The sequence below is a fragment of the Corapipo altera genome, unplaced genomic scaffold, assembly GCF_003945725.1.
Source record: "Corapipo altera isolate COAL_440 unplaced genomic scaffold, ASM394572v1 0, whole genome shotgun sequence".
Lineage (NCBI taxonomy): Eukaryota > Metazoa > Chordata > Aves > Passeriformes > Pipridae > Corapipo > Corapipo altera.
This window is the reverse complement of record NW_020884872.1, coordinates 25,520,696-25,539,348: the sequence shown is the minus strand read 5'-3', so window position 1 is coordinate 25,539,348 and position 18,653 is coordinate 25,520,696. Positions and strand designations below refer to the sequence as shown.

The 18,653-nt window shown below is 35.7% G+C and overlaps 1 protein-coding gene across 4 annotated transcripts in view; it reads right to left on the bottom strand.

Moving 5' to 3' along the window:
- The window catches only part of ATP11A (ATPase phospholipid transporting 11A), a 112,650-nt gene that overhangs the window by 36,856 nt on the left and 57,141 nt on the right, over positions 1–18,653 (bottom strand). For all 4 annotated transcript variants that reach the window (XM_027640199.1, XM_027640204.1, XM_027640212.1 and 1 more), the window contains exons 3-10: positions 10,942–11,031; positions 9,731–9,811; positions 8,106–8,213; positions 5,258–5,386; positions 4,642–4,745; positions 2,023–2,073; positions 478–542; positions 6–87 (exon numbers count right to left, since the gene is read on the bottom strand). In XM_027640199.1, the coding sequence (XP_027496000.1) occupies positions 6–87; positions 478–542; positions 2,023–2,073; positions 4,642–4,745; positions 5,258–5,386; positions 8,106–8,213; positions 9,731–9,811; positions 10,942–11,031 (710 nt within the window). The remainder of the gene's footprint in view (positions 1–5; positions 88–477; positions 543–2,022; positions 2,074–4,641; positions 4,746–5,257; positions 5,387–8,105; positions 8,214–9,730; positions 9,812–10,941; positions 11,032–18,653) is intronic.

The window sequence follows — 18,653 nt, the reverse complement described above, 5'->3', positions numbered from 1 at the left end:
TTTACTTTTCTACAGCAGATCGCTTCTGTGATTTTGCCTGGTAATTTAATGCCATCTTAGTTTCCATGCCAGTGTAGATAGCAACACCTGAAATTAGACAACTTGTTTACTAAAGACTGTACAGTACAATAACTTTATAAGAGCACAATTCACTACATTATAAAACTCTGTCATTTCTTTAATTTTCTTTAGTCTGAAGAAAAAGAACAAACATTTGGATGATACCCCAAAAATTAGAAATGGCTTTAATAGCTTGGTTCTTAGAGGGAAGTTTTAAGCAGCATTTAAATCCCATTCTAGTCACAGTTTTCAACTGCTAAAGTGTTCCTATACAGCATCAGTACCCCTTATTAAGAAGTTGTAAATCAAGTGACTTAAAAGAAATCATATGCCCAGTAGTAACTGTATGGTTGTAACCTTTTTTCATGTTTGCTTATTAATTTGGTGTCCATTCAAACAGTCAATATAAATATTTACCAAAGATTCTTTCTGTGTTCTTTAAAGTGGCTCCTCTAAGGAGCAGATTTTCAGATCCTAATGGCCTGCAAAACATAAGTATTAGAAAATAAACATTTAGAGAAAAACATCAGACCTTGGTGAAAGTCATGTAAACCAGGAAATCAGTTTTATTCAAATACTTTTATTTTGTTTAACAAACTTACTAGGAATATGTAATATTTGAAAATTAAAAATAAACAATCAGATGCTTAAAATTAAGCTCATAATTTCACAAGGTGAATCTTGAACCAATGCACCTGAAACCCATATGTGTAGGCACATAAATAAAGACTCATCATCCTAATTGCACAGTTCTTATTTTTAAAAATACTGATTCAAGTCTGTTTTAGGCTTATATAAACTATAGTGTTCTGTATGCTAGAATTATTTATTAAGGAAAATACACTCTTCCACTTTAAGTATAAATGGCATATAAGGTATCTTTAGATACTTCTTGGAAACATTTCAAAGCATGTCAATGAATATAGGTAAAATAACTTATTGAGGCATAAGAGAATTAATGTAAGGATACCCATGCAGTTTAAATAATATTTTGGAGCATGATATGTAATAAATAAATCACCATAGGTGTTCAAAACCAAGGACTACTTTATAGAAAGACTGCATGAAGAATTATCAGATTCTACCCCTACAGCAATGAAAAAAACCACAAGAAGTAAGTCCAGTGTTTTTGAATGTTATTCAAAGTTTTCTTGTGGTATAAAACTAACCCAAAATCACAAATTCTAAACAAACAGGAACTTCAGAGTCATAACTCTGATGTAAAACCTGAAACTAGTTCCAGGAAACTAGTGGAGTGATGTTACATTAATGACACAGATCAATCAACAGTTTTTATAGCAGATTGTGACAGAAAACAAGGTATCTGAAGAGGTTAGGAAGGCACTGAGACAGAACTGAGTAACTCCCCATATGCTGGGATCTAGGGTATCACCCAAGCAAACAGCTTTCCATCCTATTGCTTTGCCTCTATGTGGCAAGGACCCGAACAAAATCAGGTACAGCAAGCTGGATGTTGCCTTCATTGCACACACAGCACTATGGGCATTTAGACCCTTAGTAAAATTAAACATGATTATTTGATGTGTTCAAACTCTTTAATATCTAAGAAGAAAAATGAGAGAAATAAACAAGTGATACTATTCGTATTGTTTAGTGCACTACCAAGATCTCATGCTAATGAGGCAGTATTGTACAAGTGTTATCAAGATCCTATCAACATTTATTTAAAAACTATTTACTATTTATTTACAACTATTTACAAACTAAATATATTTCAAATAAAATTGAAGTGAATAAAACAAAAATATAAAAGCAGAAAAATATTATTGGAAAATGAAATATTTATGATTTATGAAATAACAGTCTGGAATTTTTTAAGGAAAAATATTCTATCATTAAGACAAGGCAGCACCATGCTGGTGAACCAAAGATAATTCTCATTATTGATATTTATTCAACCGTGAAAATGTTTAAATATGTAGAAACTCTGGATTTCCCTACCTTGCAGTAGGCTCATTCCTATCATGGTAAACATTTATTCGACCAACAAATCTGAAAGGGAAACATACAAGTAGTTTAACAGCACTGCTAATAGATTATTTGAGAAATATTTTCTAGAAAGTATTTATCACAGTGAGCATTTTCCAACTGAACAAGCTCAAGTTATCCAGAACATGAACAAGAACATAGACATACATACTGATACACATTTAAAACATGTAAATACAAATATATACAGAAGGGGAAGTCAGTGTAAATTTTGCATATAAAAAAATATACCAGATTATAAAATTAGGGATAAATCTTCTAAGTAGACCCAGAAGCAAGAAATAGCAAGAAGACTTATTCCCTAAACTGCCTAAGATAAGTCAGTGTAATTACTATCCTTTACAACATCTAAAGCCTACAAGTGAATTAAAACCAAAGCAAACCAAAGCATAGAGCCAGTAAGTAATTTTCCCTCTGAATATCTCTAAGTACATCTTATCTGTATGTGGTGGGTTGACACTGGATAGCTGCTAAGAACCCATTAGCCTCTGGCTCATTCCCTCTCCAGCAGGATAGGGAAGAGAATCAGAAGAGCAAAAGGAAGACCATAACAGTTTATTAAGTGAAGGGAAAAAACCAAGTGATACAAGGGCAACCACTCACCACCTCCCATCACCATGCCCATTTTCAGCCAGTCTCCAACAACAGCTACTTTGGAGACTATCCCACCCCAGTTTTCTTGCCACAGAATATCCTCTGGTAAACTGAGGTCAGCCATCCATCCCCAGCCTCTTGCCCACACCCAGCCTATTTGCTGGAGAGGCAAAGCCAGGAACAAAAAGTTTGACACTCTGCAGGAATTTGTCATCAATAGCTAATACCCTGGTGTGCTATTAACACTGTTTCATTTAGAAAAACTGATACAAAGAAAACTGATGCCATTCTAGCCAGATTCAGTACACTGTACTTGCACTGGATCTCAAATCAAAGGGGATTAAGACCGACATTAGCGTTATGATTGGTAGAGGAAAACTGTGGGGAGCTGGTGGACCTGTTACCCTGAAAGGGAACCTCTGAGGTTCGCTGGATCGGTAACCTGTCTGCTCAGAGAACATACAACACATTAGGGCCACATCTAAAGACAGTGTATGTCTGTTATGATACATCATACTATGTGCCTTTGGAAACAAAGATTCACCACTGTGATTTGTTGAGAGATAAAGTGCCAAGTAAAAATCAGCAGAGATTCAAGCTTTCTACCAACAAGCATTTTCATTATTCATCTGTCAACAAATTCCACCATCTAAGATAGCATAAGCTTCAACTTTCAATGATTTGCTTTGTGAGCCAGGTATTTAAAAAAGGACTAAGCCTTTGAGGGACTTGATTTTCTAAAGAATCTGTTACCATGCAGATTTTTAGACCAGTTTCTTGGTCACTGAGATTGGGGAAAAGAGGTACCTTCACACCTCAGAAACAAGAAATGTTTTCTCTGCATCTTCCAACAACATTTGTCAAAAGAGTACATTTTTGTTTGTCACCATATTGCTTTCTGTGTCTTATTTCAGCTATTTTTACTGTGGCAGAAAAACCAAGTGTTTTCCCAACAGTATGGGCTTTTTCTCTTTCACTATTAAGGAAGAAACCTGAAAAGAGGCTTCTAAATATTTATCAGTAGGTTTAGTGAAATTTTGTACACTACTTTTGTAAAATATTTTGTATTGCATGACTTTAAACAACTGCAGAGGTTTTTCTTTATGTTCTGCATGTTTAGTTTTTAAGTGTCCTGCTAATCATGAAGGTTTCATGCTATAATTAGTTAATATAATTAGCTAATATCTCAAAGTACGTGATCTGAGGTTAACAACAGCAGATGTAAATCCATATTCCAAATAGTCTTGACAATTTAAATTTTTTCTGGCCAACTTCTTGTCAAATTTGATTAAATTAACAGTAGCTTAATCAGCCACATTACAAGGTAAAGTTCTCATATCAGGAGTAGAACCATTTGCCATTTTCTTGTTATTCATTTGTGCTCAAATGTTATTATTCTCATTCTGTAGTTTCTTTACAAGAATCCTTTTAAGCCACTTAAGCATTTTGTGTTACTTTAGTTAAAACTAGATAATATAATCTGTAAATCCACTTAACTGGGCACACATAAACTACAATATGCTGAAAGCAAAGGAATGAGTGATGGTGCCATAAGCAGCCTCTACGCATTGTAGAACAACCCCTCTTTCCCTGGAGGCTCCTTGAGAACTGCCTGTGGCATAGGGCTCTCTCAAATACAGATTGAGTAAGGGTGCCAACATCAAGAAATACATTAAGTATTAGTAAAGCTTAATTTCTTTTCTATTTTCAGATTAAAAAGGAATTGATATTCTAAAATTTCCATCACACTCCCCAGTGGATTGCTTTGTGTGATCTCTGGAGACCACCACCCGTCAGCACACCTGAGGGTGAATGACCTGCAGAAAAGGAGTATGGATGAAAGACTAACCTGACTTCCAGTTCACTCTGGGGTTCCCTCCAACCCGACAGATGCAGACAGCATCTTTTCATTATGATATTTTTTATAATTTATTGCTAGGGTACCTTAAATGAAACAGGTAAAAATTATTTTCTTACTTATAAAGGTCAGGCTGAGGTTGTTCACATTCAATGGTAGCATGTAGTGCATCGATTTCTTGTTCATTGTGAAATGCCTTTGTATCTTGAACAGCATAGTAAGTCTGGAGTGAATAAAATGGTGTCAATAAAATAAAAAAGGACAGATATAGAAGACAGTAATTTGCACATGTACTTCAGATTGGCATGAAATACATTTACTCACTTTTACATAAGAGCTCATAGTTCAAATAAGATGCAGCGTTAAATGCTCCTACTTGGGCATCATCTTACATGGTCTTTTCCAAGCTTAATGATTCTATGATTATGTGCCAGTACCTTGCAGTGTACTCACAAATCAAGTCACGGTGAAAGCATTTAAGTACAAAAAACTTAGTGCACTATCTCTGCAACCTGCATTCCCATATCGGACACAGACAAAATCACAAATAAATATGTTTTAAAACTTTTCATACAATAATGTTACTTTTAGAGAAATGAGATCAACTGGTAGAAACACAGATTACGGAAACTAGTGTATCTGCTCACACATATAAGCACAAAGTCATATTGTGATCTATGTAAAAAATTAAAAGCAAACTTCGCCTTAAAAAGAAAATGTAGAACATTTAATTACTTTATGACTGGATTCACCATCCAAACTAGTTGTTGTAACAAAACATGTTCCATCTCCTCTACTACTTGATAGAAATATTAAATCACATGGGAATGTTTCATCTTCTTTTACCATTACAATATCTCCAACCTAAGGAAAAAAAACATAAGAAAATAAAATGCATTTATATAGCAGCCCAAATTTCAGATTTCAAAACTAAAACCTAGATTCACACAAATATTTTGAAAATTCACCAACTTTCATTTACACTAGGATTTTGCCAGAGAGCAAAGAACTATAGAAAAATCTCTGAAAAACAGAATTATACCTTGTGGAATGACTGAGGTCTACCTCTCCTCTCAGGATTAACCATTTTGCAAGTACTGTCTTATTAAGTTTTGCAACATTGTTTGAGAGATGGAAGACATTATCCCTGCTTCAAGACTGAATACAACAAAACAGTGTTTCAAAACCAGCTGGAGATGTGAGCTACTCTCATTGGTTCTTGAGGATAAGCATCTAGTTCCAAATATTACAGTAAGAGATAGAAAAAGCTAAGAATTCCAAGTCTGTCAATGAAAACAGGATACATTTTTAGAACTTGTGACTAGGTGTCCATCCTGTTTTTATTCGCATTTACAGATAAGCAAATGAATTTTTATTCATGCATGCATAGGCAGTATTTTGCAGCATGTTAAAGTATCACAGAACAGCCAACCAACTACAAATTCAAAATATTCCTGCAAATCATTCATTTGAGAAAAAAGGCATTTGTTACATTTTTGGAGGTTACCTTTTACAAATAATAATAAACAAATTAACAAGTTGCAAAGACATACTCCACATCTTAAGAACATCAGAGTTTCAATAAAAACACCATCAAAAATATGTAATTCTTGCAATGTTTCATGTAGGTCAACATCTGTTCAATATACTTTTATGTCATAATTCATTATAATAAGACTCAGCTTAATCATTGTTCTTGTCATGTGCTTATAAAGCTAAATTCCAATACCCTCAGCAGCTGGCAGGAGTCAGTTAATTCTAGTTAAGCAAAATAGCCTGACAAAAATCAGCAACATTAACATCTTAAAATAAAATTTTAGAATTATAATAATAAATTAGATTTATCTATTTGTAGATATGCAAAAGGCTTTTCTTTTCTTAACCAATAGTGATGAAAAGTTGCAGATTGTACACCTGGCAGGGGAGAACACAAGCTATTAAGCATACTTGCAACTATCAGGTATGAAATTCTCTTTTTCCTTAACCCAAAACAAATAAAAGTACTAGCACATAGCAACTTCTTAATAAAATACAAAAGGTGTTCCAGCAACATTTGTCACTATGTCAGCTAAAGATGCAAAGAGAGCAGAGACAGGTTCTTCTCAGTGGTGCCAGTCACAGGACCTGAGGCAATGGGTAGAAACTGAAACATGGGAGGAATCCATCTCTTTTTCACTGTGCACTGGAATAGGCTGCCCAAGGAGGTGTTGGAGTCTCCCTCCTTGGAGATATTTAAAACTTGTCTAGTACATGGTCCTGAGCAAACAGCTCTTGGTGGTCCTGCTTGAGCTGGGGTGTTCGATGAGACAACCTCCAGAGACACCTGCCAACCTCAACCGTTCTCTGTTGCTGTGAAAAAGAAACCTCCTCTTTTAGCAAGTCTTTTTCCTTTCTTTAATCGAATATCTAAAGGTTTTAGGTGCAGAAAGGTCTACCTTTATACAATCTAGTTTGTTTTCTCATGTTATACAGATCAGAGAATTTTACCCGTATTTACCCATATATACAGATATCCCTTTCCAAGCAAATATTTCCTATATTTGTCTCTCCTATCATTTACTTACTCAATACACAATCTCTGAAAAGCAAGGAATAGGGGAGAAATTAAGAAAACATAGGCAACAGATTAACTAATTGATTGTTTGGAATATTTAATGGGTTAGTTACACACACAGAATTCTCAGCATGTGACATCTTAATCTGGGAAGCCCTAGACAGAAGCTATTACACTCAAAGGAAAGGTCACAGCAGAAAGGCTGTGAACACTGTTGATGCCTTTATGCCCAAACACAGCAGAGCAGAAAAAGATACCCAAATAAACATATTAAAAATAAGAAAATTCCAAGCACATATCTATCAAATTTTCTGAGTTCTAAAGAAAATGATGATAAAAAGTTAATCTGCTCATGAAAAGGGGGGAAAAAAAGGCAGCAAAAATTAATTTCTGAAAATAACCCTCAAAATCTCAAGAAGGGAATGTAGCAACGTTCAGAAGGTCAGTGAAGAGACTGTGGTTTGCTAGGTAATGAAGAAAGGATTCAGAATGTGTTGTGTATATATGTATGCATATATCTGTATATATAGTATTGACTGTCACAATCATAATAAATTATTAATGCACATGATAGTAATTATGCCTCATCCCTGGGAGTGTTCAAGATCAGTTTGGATGAGGCTCCGAACAACCTGGTTTAGTGGAAGGTGTCCCTGCTCATGGTAGAGGGATTGGAACTGGATGATCTTTAAAGTCCCTTCCAACCCAAGCCATTCTATAATTCAATGATAATCGCAGATGACAGAAATGCAGTAAAGATAAATCGTGAGATTAATTTCAAGTTAAAAACTAGAAAATGATAGGAACATTTATCAAAGGAGTTTAACTAGGCAAAGAAAGCAGAAACTTAACTAGTTTATAAAAATACTTTACTCAAAGGTATTAAATTAAAAATTAGTATATTGTAGGCCTAATCTCCATAAAACGCAATAAATGCTATATCATCAGACTACATTTCTCTATAATTTACTTTACATGTGAAGTGTGTAAAGCCTGACTCCCAAAACCTGTTAGATCATAGTTACTTACTCTTAATTTTCGGCTTTGCTTTCTAACCAGTTTACCATGTTGAATGAAATGAACAGGGTATTGATTTATTGCATTGTCAGCTTTATGTCGCAGCCAATCTTCATAACCCTAGAAAAGAGTGAAATGGAATGATGCAGTGATGTACATTTGGCTACAAAGACACAGAATAGCTCTAGCTTGCAAGAAAAATTTTAAAAATTATCCTTGATTACGATAAGGAAAAAAATATTCTCACTAGAACAAATGGAATTGTGATACGTATCAGTACTACAGTCATGCTGGACATCTATGAAAAAGAGCATTCACAATTACCACTGGTCAACAACATTATGCATTTTAATGAAGATATTTTGATGAATAGGGATGTTTCCAGTGTGCAGTTTCTAGTATTTAAGTGATCATCTCTTGCTCATGCTCTGTTGACCCTTGAGTAAGTGCAAAGTACTTATAAAAGTACTTGCCAAGAAGACAGAAGTGTACAAAATACATCTGGAAAGACTGGGACTTTATCCTGCAAGATGATAAAGAGATGACCCGACTAGAGGTGGTCATACTTCCCAACTGTCATACAATTAAGCCAAACTTTTTAACCTTATATACAGTATATATAGTCGGGAAGAATTTTTCAAAAGACTGTGCAGCGAAACCTATTTTTATTGTTCAATTATCCTATGAACTTGTGTTTCATACAAACACACAAACTAAACAAAGGACACAGAATCTGGAACTTTCCATTGAAAAGGTGCTGCCATATGATAAAGATTAGGACTAACAAAGTCACCAGTGGTTAAGAGATGGAAAATACCACTTGTAGTCCATAGCATTTTTACATCTAATTCACTTGAGCATATTTGAAAATTCAACGTAGAACAAAAGTATCACTTCCTTAAATACTCCCAGAGATAATCTGGGAACTCATAAGAGACTTTAAACTTTAGTATATTATACTCCCAGGGGTTGGAACAGCTCCTCAAACAGATCCCAAAATCTACACCAGTCACTGGGAGAAAGACCCAAGGAGATATACAGAACTGTAGTAGTGGTACAGCATGTCATAACCTGGGCTTTGGTAGGTCATTACTAACAGTAAGACTTTAAAATTTAACATTTCAAATCTTAATAGTTGGAAAGCCACACTAAGATAGTAGTTCTTGCATGTATCACAACTTGTGCTGAACAAGAAGAGCTGAATTCAACCATAGAATATACTCAATTATGTATAGTTAGCACTGTAAAGAAACAGAATCACAACTTGCCACAGCTTCTTTGAAAACTCATGAAGGAAAAGTCTGCATTTGGCATTAAGATTGTGAAGATAATTGGTTATCTACTAAGGAACAGTCAAACTTATCCTCTGTTTTGGGTCTGCCTAGAGTGGATCTTCACAGCAGTCCATATGCTGCTGTTTTTTGTACTTGGGGCTAAACCAGTGTTGGTTGCGCCCCAGTGTTTTCCCTACTGCTGAACAGTGCCTGCACAGGATGAAGGCTTTCTCTTAAACTTTCCCCCGCACCAGACCAGCAGGCTGGGGGTGGCCAAGAGGCTGGGAGGGGGCATTGCCTAGACAGATCCAAACTGACCTGACTGTTCTCTTAAATTTTACTTTTGCTAACTAAATTACTCACCTGTTTAATAGCTGTTACAGTGATGACAAATAAAAGTGGAAGTCCACTTGTAACTGGACTAGTAGGTGTATCAATAATTAACTGCAACAAAAGGAACAAATATTTTCTGGTTATATTTTTGTGAATGTAAGCAGTCAAGCTTTCAAGTAAGATCTTTCAAGCAATCATTTCACCACTATGTTACAAGGTAGCAAGAAACTTGAATTAAGAAGAACAGCACTTTGATACAACTTTAAGAATATATACTATAGCGACAAAAATTAAAAGTTAGATGGTATAAAAAGATACAACACTGTAGTTAGATCACGTTAACATTCAGACGTTAATGTCTCACAAAAATATTGGCTTGCAAGAGTTAAAGAAAGTATTAGACTGGAAAGCTGCAGCTTTGGAGGCAAAATTATGGAGCACCGTTAGAAAATAGCACAGCACTGGCTTTACATGTTATACAATACAGTTGTTCTTATGCATGCAAAAAGTAAATCCTGAAAAACTGAGCTGCGGCTTCTGCAAACATAAACAAAGAGGTAGAATTCAGAGAGGGAGTGCAAATGACGAAATCTAAATTGTCATGGGAATCCACATCACTTTTCTTTCTACAGAATGTGGTATGCAAAGTAATACAGGTTTCATTTAGTAAGATTTTTACTGTTTTGCACATTTAAGTGGTTGCAAAAGGTTCAGAATGAAGACATCTAGAAAGCAACACACTAGTTATTCATGGTACTAATTACAAAAACAAGTATTTATGTACCCCACCTAAGTAAACATCATACCAGTATCTATATTTCGATTTCTCTACAGACTCTGATGACACTACAACTGGAAAACTGATGCCAAGGAATTATTTTTATAAAATATCATGTTTTGCAAAACTAACAAAATTTTATCATCAACATAATTTATAATACTAGTTTTACTGATCTGGATGTTTAGTACAAAATAAAAATGACACTAATTCTTTTAAATTTTATCAAGACATGTCTTCCCATCAAACCAGTGATGGTATCAAACTCTCATTAGATTAGATTAACATTTACAACCTGGAAATTAAATAAGACTCTTTTTGTCACATCATCAGTGTAAAAGGTTGTCCAGGCTCAATCATTTACCTCCTTAGACATCAAAACCATAAAATTTTTAAACCTTTTTCAACTCCTCTCTTTTTTAGAAAGAGTCCAGGAACTTACTGAAAAATGGAGATAGCTTACCTGAACAAGGAAAATGATGAGAAAATAGAAGTTAGCTATTCTTCTGAATTGCTCAAACAAATTTTTTGGTATGAAGTTCCAAAATGTGTACTGAAAACAAATGCACAGATTATGAGTCTTTGTAAGAAAATTTTATTTACATTCTATGTAAAAAAAAAAAAAAAAAAAAATCAAAAACTTCATAATTCACATTTCAGGATTAAATTAAAAAAAAAAAGAAGTATTTTTGTTAGTTTAATAATTTAGTGAAATTGAATCTTAAATTGACAATCATGTATTCTCAGAATCATATCGATTTTCTGAACTGTGATAATCTTTCTACTAGGGACTGTAATAATTTCTAACTAGTGACAATGCCCATTCGGAGATTTAGTTGTGGAACAGATTATTTAAAGCCATCAATGGATTTTAAAAGCATCTTAGTCACTTCAAAGAGCACTTTTAATTCACTCATTTGTTGTCTGCATGACTTGAGGAGATAGGTGGCACTCTGAGAATTAACTATACAGTCATAGCAAGACAACCAAATAAAAGTTGTCAGCCCCTCTTCTGTTCCTTGGCTAGGGCACAAACATACTCCTTAAGATAAAACTATAATGGTGAATAAGAGTAAATGGTTGCATATTTCTCTACTGATCTTACCAATTATCAAAAGTTTTGTAAAATGACATAAGAAACAGTATATAAAACTGCAAACAGAAAATGCTAAAATTTCATAGGAAAAAAAATCATACAAAAGTGAGAGAGAAAGGACCTTACACAATCTAGTCCCCTTCCCCTGCGCTGCAGCAGGTTCAACTACACTCTTTTCACACAGTTCACTGTAGCTCCAGAAAATCCTTGCAAGGATAGCTTATTGGAACACAAGCAAAAATGTCAGCTAAAACTGTGTGAAAAGGTCTAAAAAATGGCTTGAGAAAACTAACACTGCATAGTCTTATTATCTAAATTATCCTTTGACACGTAATAAAATGACAACTCCAATAAAACTTTCATTTCAAAGGAGAAGGGGTAAGAAGCTTATCCTAATTTATTTGCTCTGCTACAAATGTGCCTTGTCTCCTCATGGCAGATTGCACTTATACTTGCTGATAACCAAATTATTCCATGAGCTAGACATCTTTTGAATTTGGCCCTGAAGGCAAAGACAGACAGAACTCCAGAAGGAAAGTTCTTCTATTACATCTGCAGACAAAAAGGATCCTTGAGAAGTATCCCTTAATAGTACATGAAGCTCTACTATACAGAATAATCTTTTTACTTCTTGGGAGTTAAAGCCTGGACAAGTGTAAGACATAGGAATGAAATGTTCTTTTTCTATCATGTGCCAAATATCACTATCTATTCTAAATATGCCTTAAATTACCACTTATCCTGGATAAGTGGTAAAGTCATATGTGAGCAAGCCAAAACTCAGGCAGGCAGACATGCAACACCTAGAAAAATCAAATGCTCTAGTTTTGCAATCAGAACACTTTTCATCAAAAGGAATGCAGCTTGCACTGCCCACTACCTGGCTATTTATCTTGGAATTTTCAAGAAGAACCAGTTAGACTTGATTATAATTCCTTGCATAACAATCCTGGTCATTCAAAACTGCTGTTGTGATAGATGAAAATACAGATTCTATTCTACAACAATAATTGTATATTTTCATCATTAACTTTATCAGGTAAATTATCTTTGTTTTCTAATTTTATCCCTTTATTTTTCAAGAATCTCCATCTACTGAGAAAGAAAAACAAATAGAGGTTTCAGTGAAAAAAAAAAATTTTGTTAACATTCTTCTGTTTAGCTCTTTTGATAGAAGTAGTGTTTTTTCCATGGTAAAGAGGTTTTTTGACTGTTAAAAGTTTGATGATTTATATAAGCTCTCCAAATTACCTTCATTAAAAAAAAAACATAATCTCTTATGCAGTGGCTTCCTCTTTAAATCTCCTAAAGGGTTATTTGACTAAATGTGTGGTAACAGCATATTATTGTCAGACTAGATATTTAAAAAATGTGATTGAAGAAGTCAAGTAAATCAACTAAAACGACTATGAATGTTCACCTTTACCTAACTTAGTATCTGATCCTCCTCATATTCTAACCTCTGTTCACTGCTTTCTCTGTCAAGCTGTGGTCTTTCCCACAGCTCCACCTTTGGTCAGCAAATCTCTTAGCTGAATAAAAGTGAATAACCTGGCAACAGATTATTTTTGTGGTCTGAGAAGCAATTCCTAAAATGAATGCTCCTTTAACATGGAAGACTTCTTAAAACTTTATTTTCAAACAAACTGCCAGACTTTTAGCACTTTATTACACTGGGTTTCAGACATACAAAGTATGTCTTTATTCCACCCATTTTTCTTCAAAGGAATATTTGAAGTTTAGTCAAGAAAGAAAGACCACTAATAAGATGTCTAGCAGACTCACCCCTGCCCCAGCCATCAGTAGTTGAGAGCGGTATCTACAAATGGGTAATTAATGTTTAACGACCATAATCATTCCCCAGAGAAGCAACAGAGTGGCTGCTACTCAGAACAATATTTATGTCATGATTGCATTCAAGGCAGTTTCTCTACCCTAGTTAGGTAGGAACAAAATGAAAATCTGTAAAGGAAAGACATTAAAAATGATGATATTAAATGCATCAGATTACTGTGCCCAGAGTTAATACCATCTCTCATAACAGAATAACAGAATCATTAAGGTTGGAAAGGACCTCCAAGATCATCAAGTCCAACCTTTGACTGATCACCACCTTGTACACTACACCATAGCACAAAGTGCCATGTCCAGTCCTTTGTTGGCTTCTAACAGTATTTCACTCACAGGTCACCAAATGCCAGTTATCTAATGGCTGCAGGCAACATTAGCTGAAGTTTTTTTTAGTGACTCCTAAACTTTAACAATTACCAAGCGTGATACTAACAGTATCCCAGCCAGGCATCCTTGATAGCTTTCTGGGTATAATGAGCCACATGCCACCAAAACTGAATTGTGTTCAATTCTGAAAGGCAGACAACTCTCAGTCATGAAAAAAATGAGTGGACAAAATGGTCAGAAGACTAAGGAATGTGATTTTACACCAAAGGATTACCTAACATGAGGTTGACTGCACAGTCTCTCTGCAAAGTGAAGAAGAAATAGATGTGACATTCAAATCTGACTTCAACAAAATACATTCTGACCAAAGAAAATATGTCAGTATGGGCACATCTTCAGATACTAGTCACGTTCTTTGTAAAATCTGAAAAGCAGTCTATGTATATTTAACTGCCTTTTTTCACTGTAATTCCCTTGAAGGATATAAGGTTATCCAAACAGTTACACACTATTTGAATAAGCTTTTAAGTTGGGGAAGGCTTCATTGATCTTCTTTAATTGCTACAATAGAGGCCACAGTACATATATGCTTTTTTGCATGTGGGAGTTAATACCTCAAACAGCAAGAAGTAGCAGTTACACATTCGTCCAAGAGATGAACACATTGTGCGAACAGATGCACCTGAAGCACTGTGCAAGAAATTGTAAAATCAGTCTGTCTGGCGTCAAATCGGCATCATTCAAATGGAGTTTCTTCCCATCTATACTTGCTGTAGCACCTGCAGTGCTGGTGTACTTCTGTAATCATATGCTTGAACTACCATGCACACCTTAACAGTATTCCAGCTTAGGCCCCTGGTTTCATCTCACCAATGCCCCAACTACTGATGTCATGTTGCTTTCAGCTCCAACACCTCCTTATTAGAGTCAGTCACATGAATTCAAAGATACAAAATAGTGTTCTTGACAATGGTTTGATTTTTTTAAAACACTGTATTTTGACCTGTTCATTTGATATCTACATGCCAGAATTCTGGCTCATATTTCAAGCTTCTCTTTCCATCCTAAGAGGCAGGTATTTCCTTAAGTAAATGGAGAGTTTCTTAAGTAATCACTTGACATCAAAAGCTGGAGCAGTAAGATAAAGCACTCCATACTGCACTACTGAGTTCTGTCAACACCTCAGTTTCTTACACGTTATTTGTTTTAAATAGTCAACACCTCTCTTCCAACCCATTCTGATTTCACTCACTTCCCCTCAATCTTTTTGACTACTTCATGTAAACCCTTAAAACTATTATGACAAAAACGTCTACTATGTTGCTTCACCCTAGTTTACATACATCTTGCTAAGTTGATTCTCATCCCTTCTGCAAAACAGAATCCATCCTGAAGATAGTAAATTCAGGGAAGTACAGAGAAAAGCTGAACAATAATTTTGCAGTCACTTGTGTCCATAGTGACTTCAGTATTTTTAATATATGGATTTTTATAGTATCTTTCAGTTACCAAGAAACACTGCATTCTTAAAGCTGCAGTTTAAAAACTAGATTGCAGGCATATGTGTCTATCATAGAATGGTTTGGGTGGAAAGGGATCTTCAAAAGACTTCCAACCTGCCTGCCATGGGCAGGCACACGTTCCACTAGACCAAGGTGCTCCAAGCCGTGTCCAATCAGGCCTTGAATGCTTTCACAGATGTATTATCCACAGCCTCTCTGGGCCACCTCTTCCAGTGCCTCACCACATTCACAGTAAAGAATTTCTTCCTAATACTCAACCTAAACCAACCGTCTTTCAGTTTAAAGCCCATTCCCCCTTGTTTTATCATTAAATGCCCTTGTAGAAAGTCCCTCTTCATCTTTCTTGCAGGCCTCTTTTAGGTACTGGACACAACACTCTCTATATAATACCACCTTATATAGTATTATGCTATTAAAACAACATAAGCATTTAATATATTACATAGATATAATTATCCCCCTTCAACAGAATAGTTGAAAAAGGTCTGATCGAAAGTTAGACAATTTCCTCTAAATTAGTTTTATTTATAAAATTATTACTTTTTTCAAACACACTTAGTCTAACTATCACAGAACTAGCAAATCAAACTGTAGCAAAGGGTATGAAAGTATAGGAAGTCAATAATCATCTGAAATCATAAGATCTGAGTTGAGAGCATGGCTTGTCTAACTCAAGTGACTTGCTTATAAACATATAGGAAGTCTGTAGAAGAACTGATCTATATTCTTTAATGTATTAACTCAGTATCAAGTCTTTAACTTGAGGCAAAAAACTTCAGACTTCTGTGTTTATATGATACTCAATAAAATTGGAATATTTTAAAAAATACTTTGCAAGATTTATGGCAATTTGGAATGACTGTAGAAGGACAATTAACAATATTGTTACCGACAGTATTAACATGCGTGGCATCTGCACAATATTTATCACCCCACTGAGGGAGGGACCCCTGTTTCTCCACATCACAAGGTTGTTCACATCACAAAGATCCCTGGGGAAGCTCTGCTACATGTAGGGCTTTTACAAGTGAATTAGAGCCACCAGTACATTCAGAGAAAGTGCAAAAATAAAACTGGTTCAGGGAAGTTAGATCAAATGGTGCCTACACATTTGAGGAACAAGCATACATATTTTGGCATAGGGTTTCTTAAACGCTGTTGCTAATAAAACAGGAATTCTATTAAAACAAAGAAGCCTATCTTTAGTTATCCTTGTTTAGCAACTCTCAATCTTATAAAATACAAGCTATTAATTCCAGGAACTCCTCTGACAAGGACACTCCTCAGCATCTGTAATTATCTAATTATAATTTTAAAAAAATAAAAATAAATCTTACAGCACAGATGACTGACTGAAGACAGAAGTCACAGAGAATGTTAGGAAAACAGAAGAGAAAGTGTGTGAGAGTAAGCAAACTTCACTTTCTTATATGTGAAATGAGAAAAATTACACCTGCCCTCCCTGGTGTTAGGTTCGGATCTGCTTCTTTTGCTTCCTTCTTCTGCTTCTCCCTTGCTACATGCAGATTCCATACTGACACAAAAAACTTAAAGGCTCTGTTAGGGATAGTACCAGCAGAGTATAAAATATTGCTAATAACCGTGGACCAAGTCATGGAAAGGGTAGATGGCTTCTCCTGGGAACAGAAAGGAGGTTGCAGAGAGCTTTTGCCCTGGAAATCCCATCCAGGGATCCATCATCAAAAGCAAACAGGAGCTCTTCCTTGCTCTCTAGGCACTGGCAGCTATCCACAAAAGGAAATTGTATTATTGTGCCTGGAAGGAGCAGTGCACAACCATGGACTCGCATCCCATCTCAGGTATCGTTATCCCTGAGCTGGCACCTTAGGGAGTCCAATCGATTAAAAAGTATTTAAGCTTGACTGCCAACAACAGCTCCTGCCCCACTCACTCTCTGGCACAGTTGGGCACATCTGACTCTTCAACCCTTGCAGTATGGGATCTGACCTCCTGCTTCAGCCAGTGTGGTTGTGAGTCAGTGGATTACCTGAGCTCAAGGTGGGAATTCTGTGTTACAGCTGCTTTAAAGCAGAGCAGTATGTTCACACTAAGGCTCACACAACACTCCCTGTATCAGTCCCTGTCCTATACACATTGGTGTATAATCACCCTCTCTGCCCACAGAGAGTATTCTACATAATTATTTATCAGCTTCACATGACAAGGCCTATTCCCACTGTGGGCTTTGGATGCTTTTTTGACTTTTAGATGTTACTGCTCAGGGCTGTGTTTGAACTCCTCATCTTGAAACTGCTATCTCACGGCCCTAGAGAGGCCAGACAAATCTTCCCAGTTACGAAGCATCACTTTGGAGAAGTGTAGGACAGCCTAGGTCTCTTCTGGGTTCCAAGTGGCTCATCCTGGCAGAGGCATTTTAATATTTCCTTAAGCTTCAGTACTAACATTTCTTCTAAATGTGGCAACAAAATGAGAAATCAGAGCACACTCGGTCTTTGTGGTTTTATAGTGGCACTATAAGAGTGCTGCACAGAAGAGGTACAGCACAAGGGCATGAATTTTTGCTGAAAGAAAGGAATATTTCAACATCTGCTGAAACATGTCAGAATTATTTAACTTCATTTAACTATTAGTCACTGCGATTAAGATGACTCACAATTAATCAGATTAGCACTGAAGGTAGCTAAAGTTTCTCTTGCAATGTATAGTACTCAAAATGCAGAATTACTGTTTTAGGTCACTATCATAGAAATCAGTGGATCAGTATTTGATGAGAAGTCCCAAGGAAACAGGTAGACAACAGAACACTGCAGTATTTGTGAAACAAAACCTGGATCACTTCAGGTCCACGAATATAGTATACAGCGCTTCAAAGCAGGAGTTAATAATACTACTGTTTTCCCATCTGAGTTCACCTTATTGCTTCTTTATATGAAGAACAGGAAATAAAGCTACAGCACAAGAGAGCATTTTGTGATTTCAAATAATAATTTAACTTCAGTGACATCTCTTTAGGCAAATTCTTCAAGTAACAGGTCTGCATCCACTGTAGATTCAACCTTGCATTTCATTGAAGAGTCATATCCCAATACTCCTCAATATCATCTTCTGGGAGTTTAGGACCTGCTGCCTCCAGTTATGTTGGTGACCTAGGCACAAGTGGGTTCTGTAGCTGTAAAAATTTCTCTTTGTGAAACTACGACAGTACAAGTTTGCAGCTACACAGGACCACCACCACAAAATACTATGTACTGATTACTCCCAGACTGAAAGGAAAAATAAAAGACTTTCTACGTCTCTCTAGCCCAGCTTTCTCTATGAGTAGTATGGAAAAAACAATTAGATCTCCTGTCTGAAGTTCCTGGGTTTTCTAAGTTTGTCAGCTGTCTCTGACACACA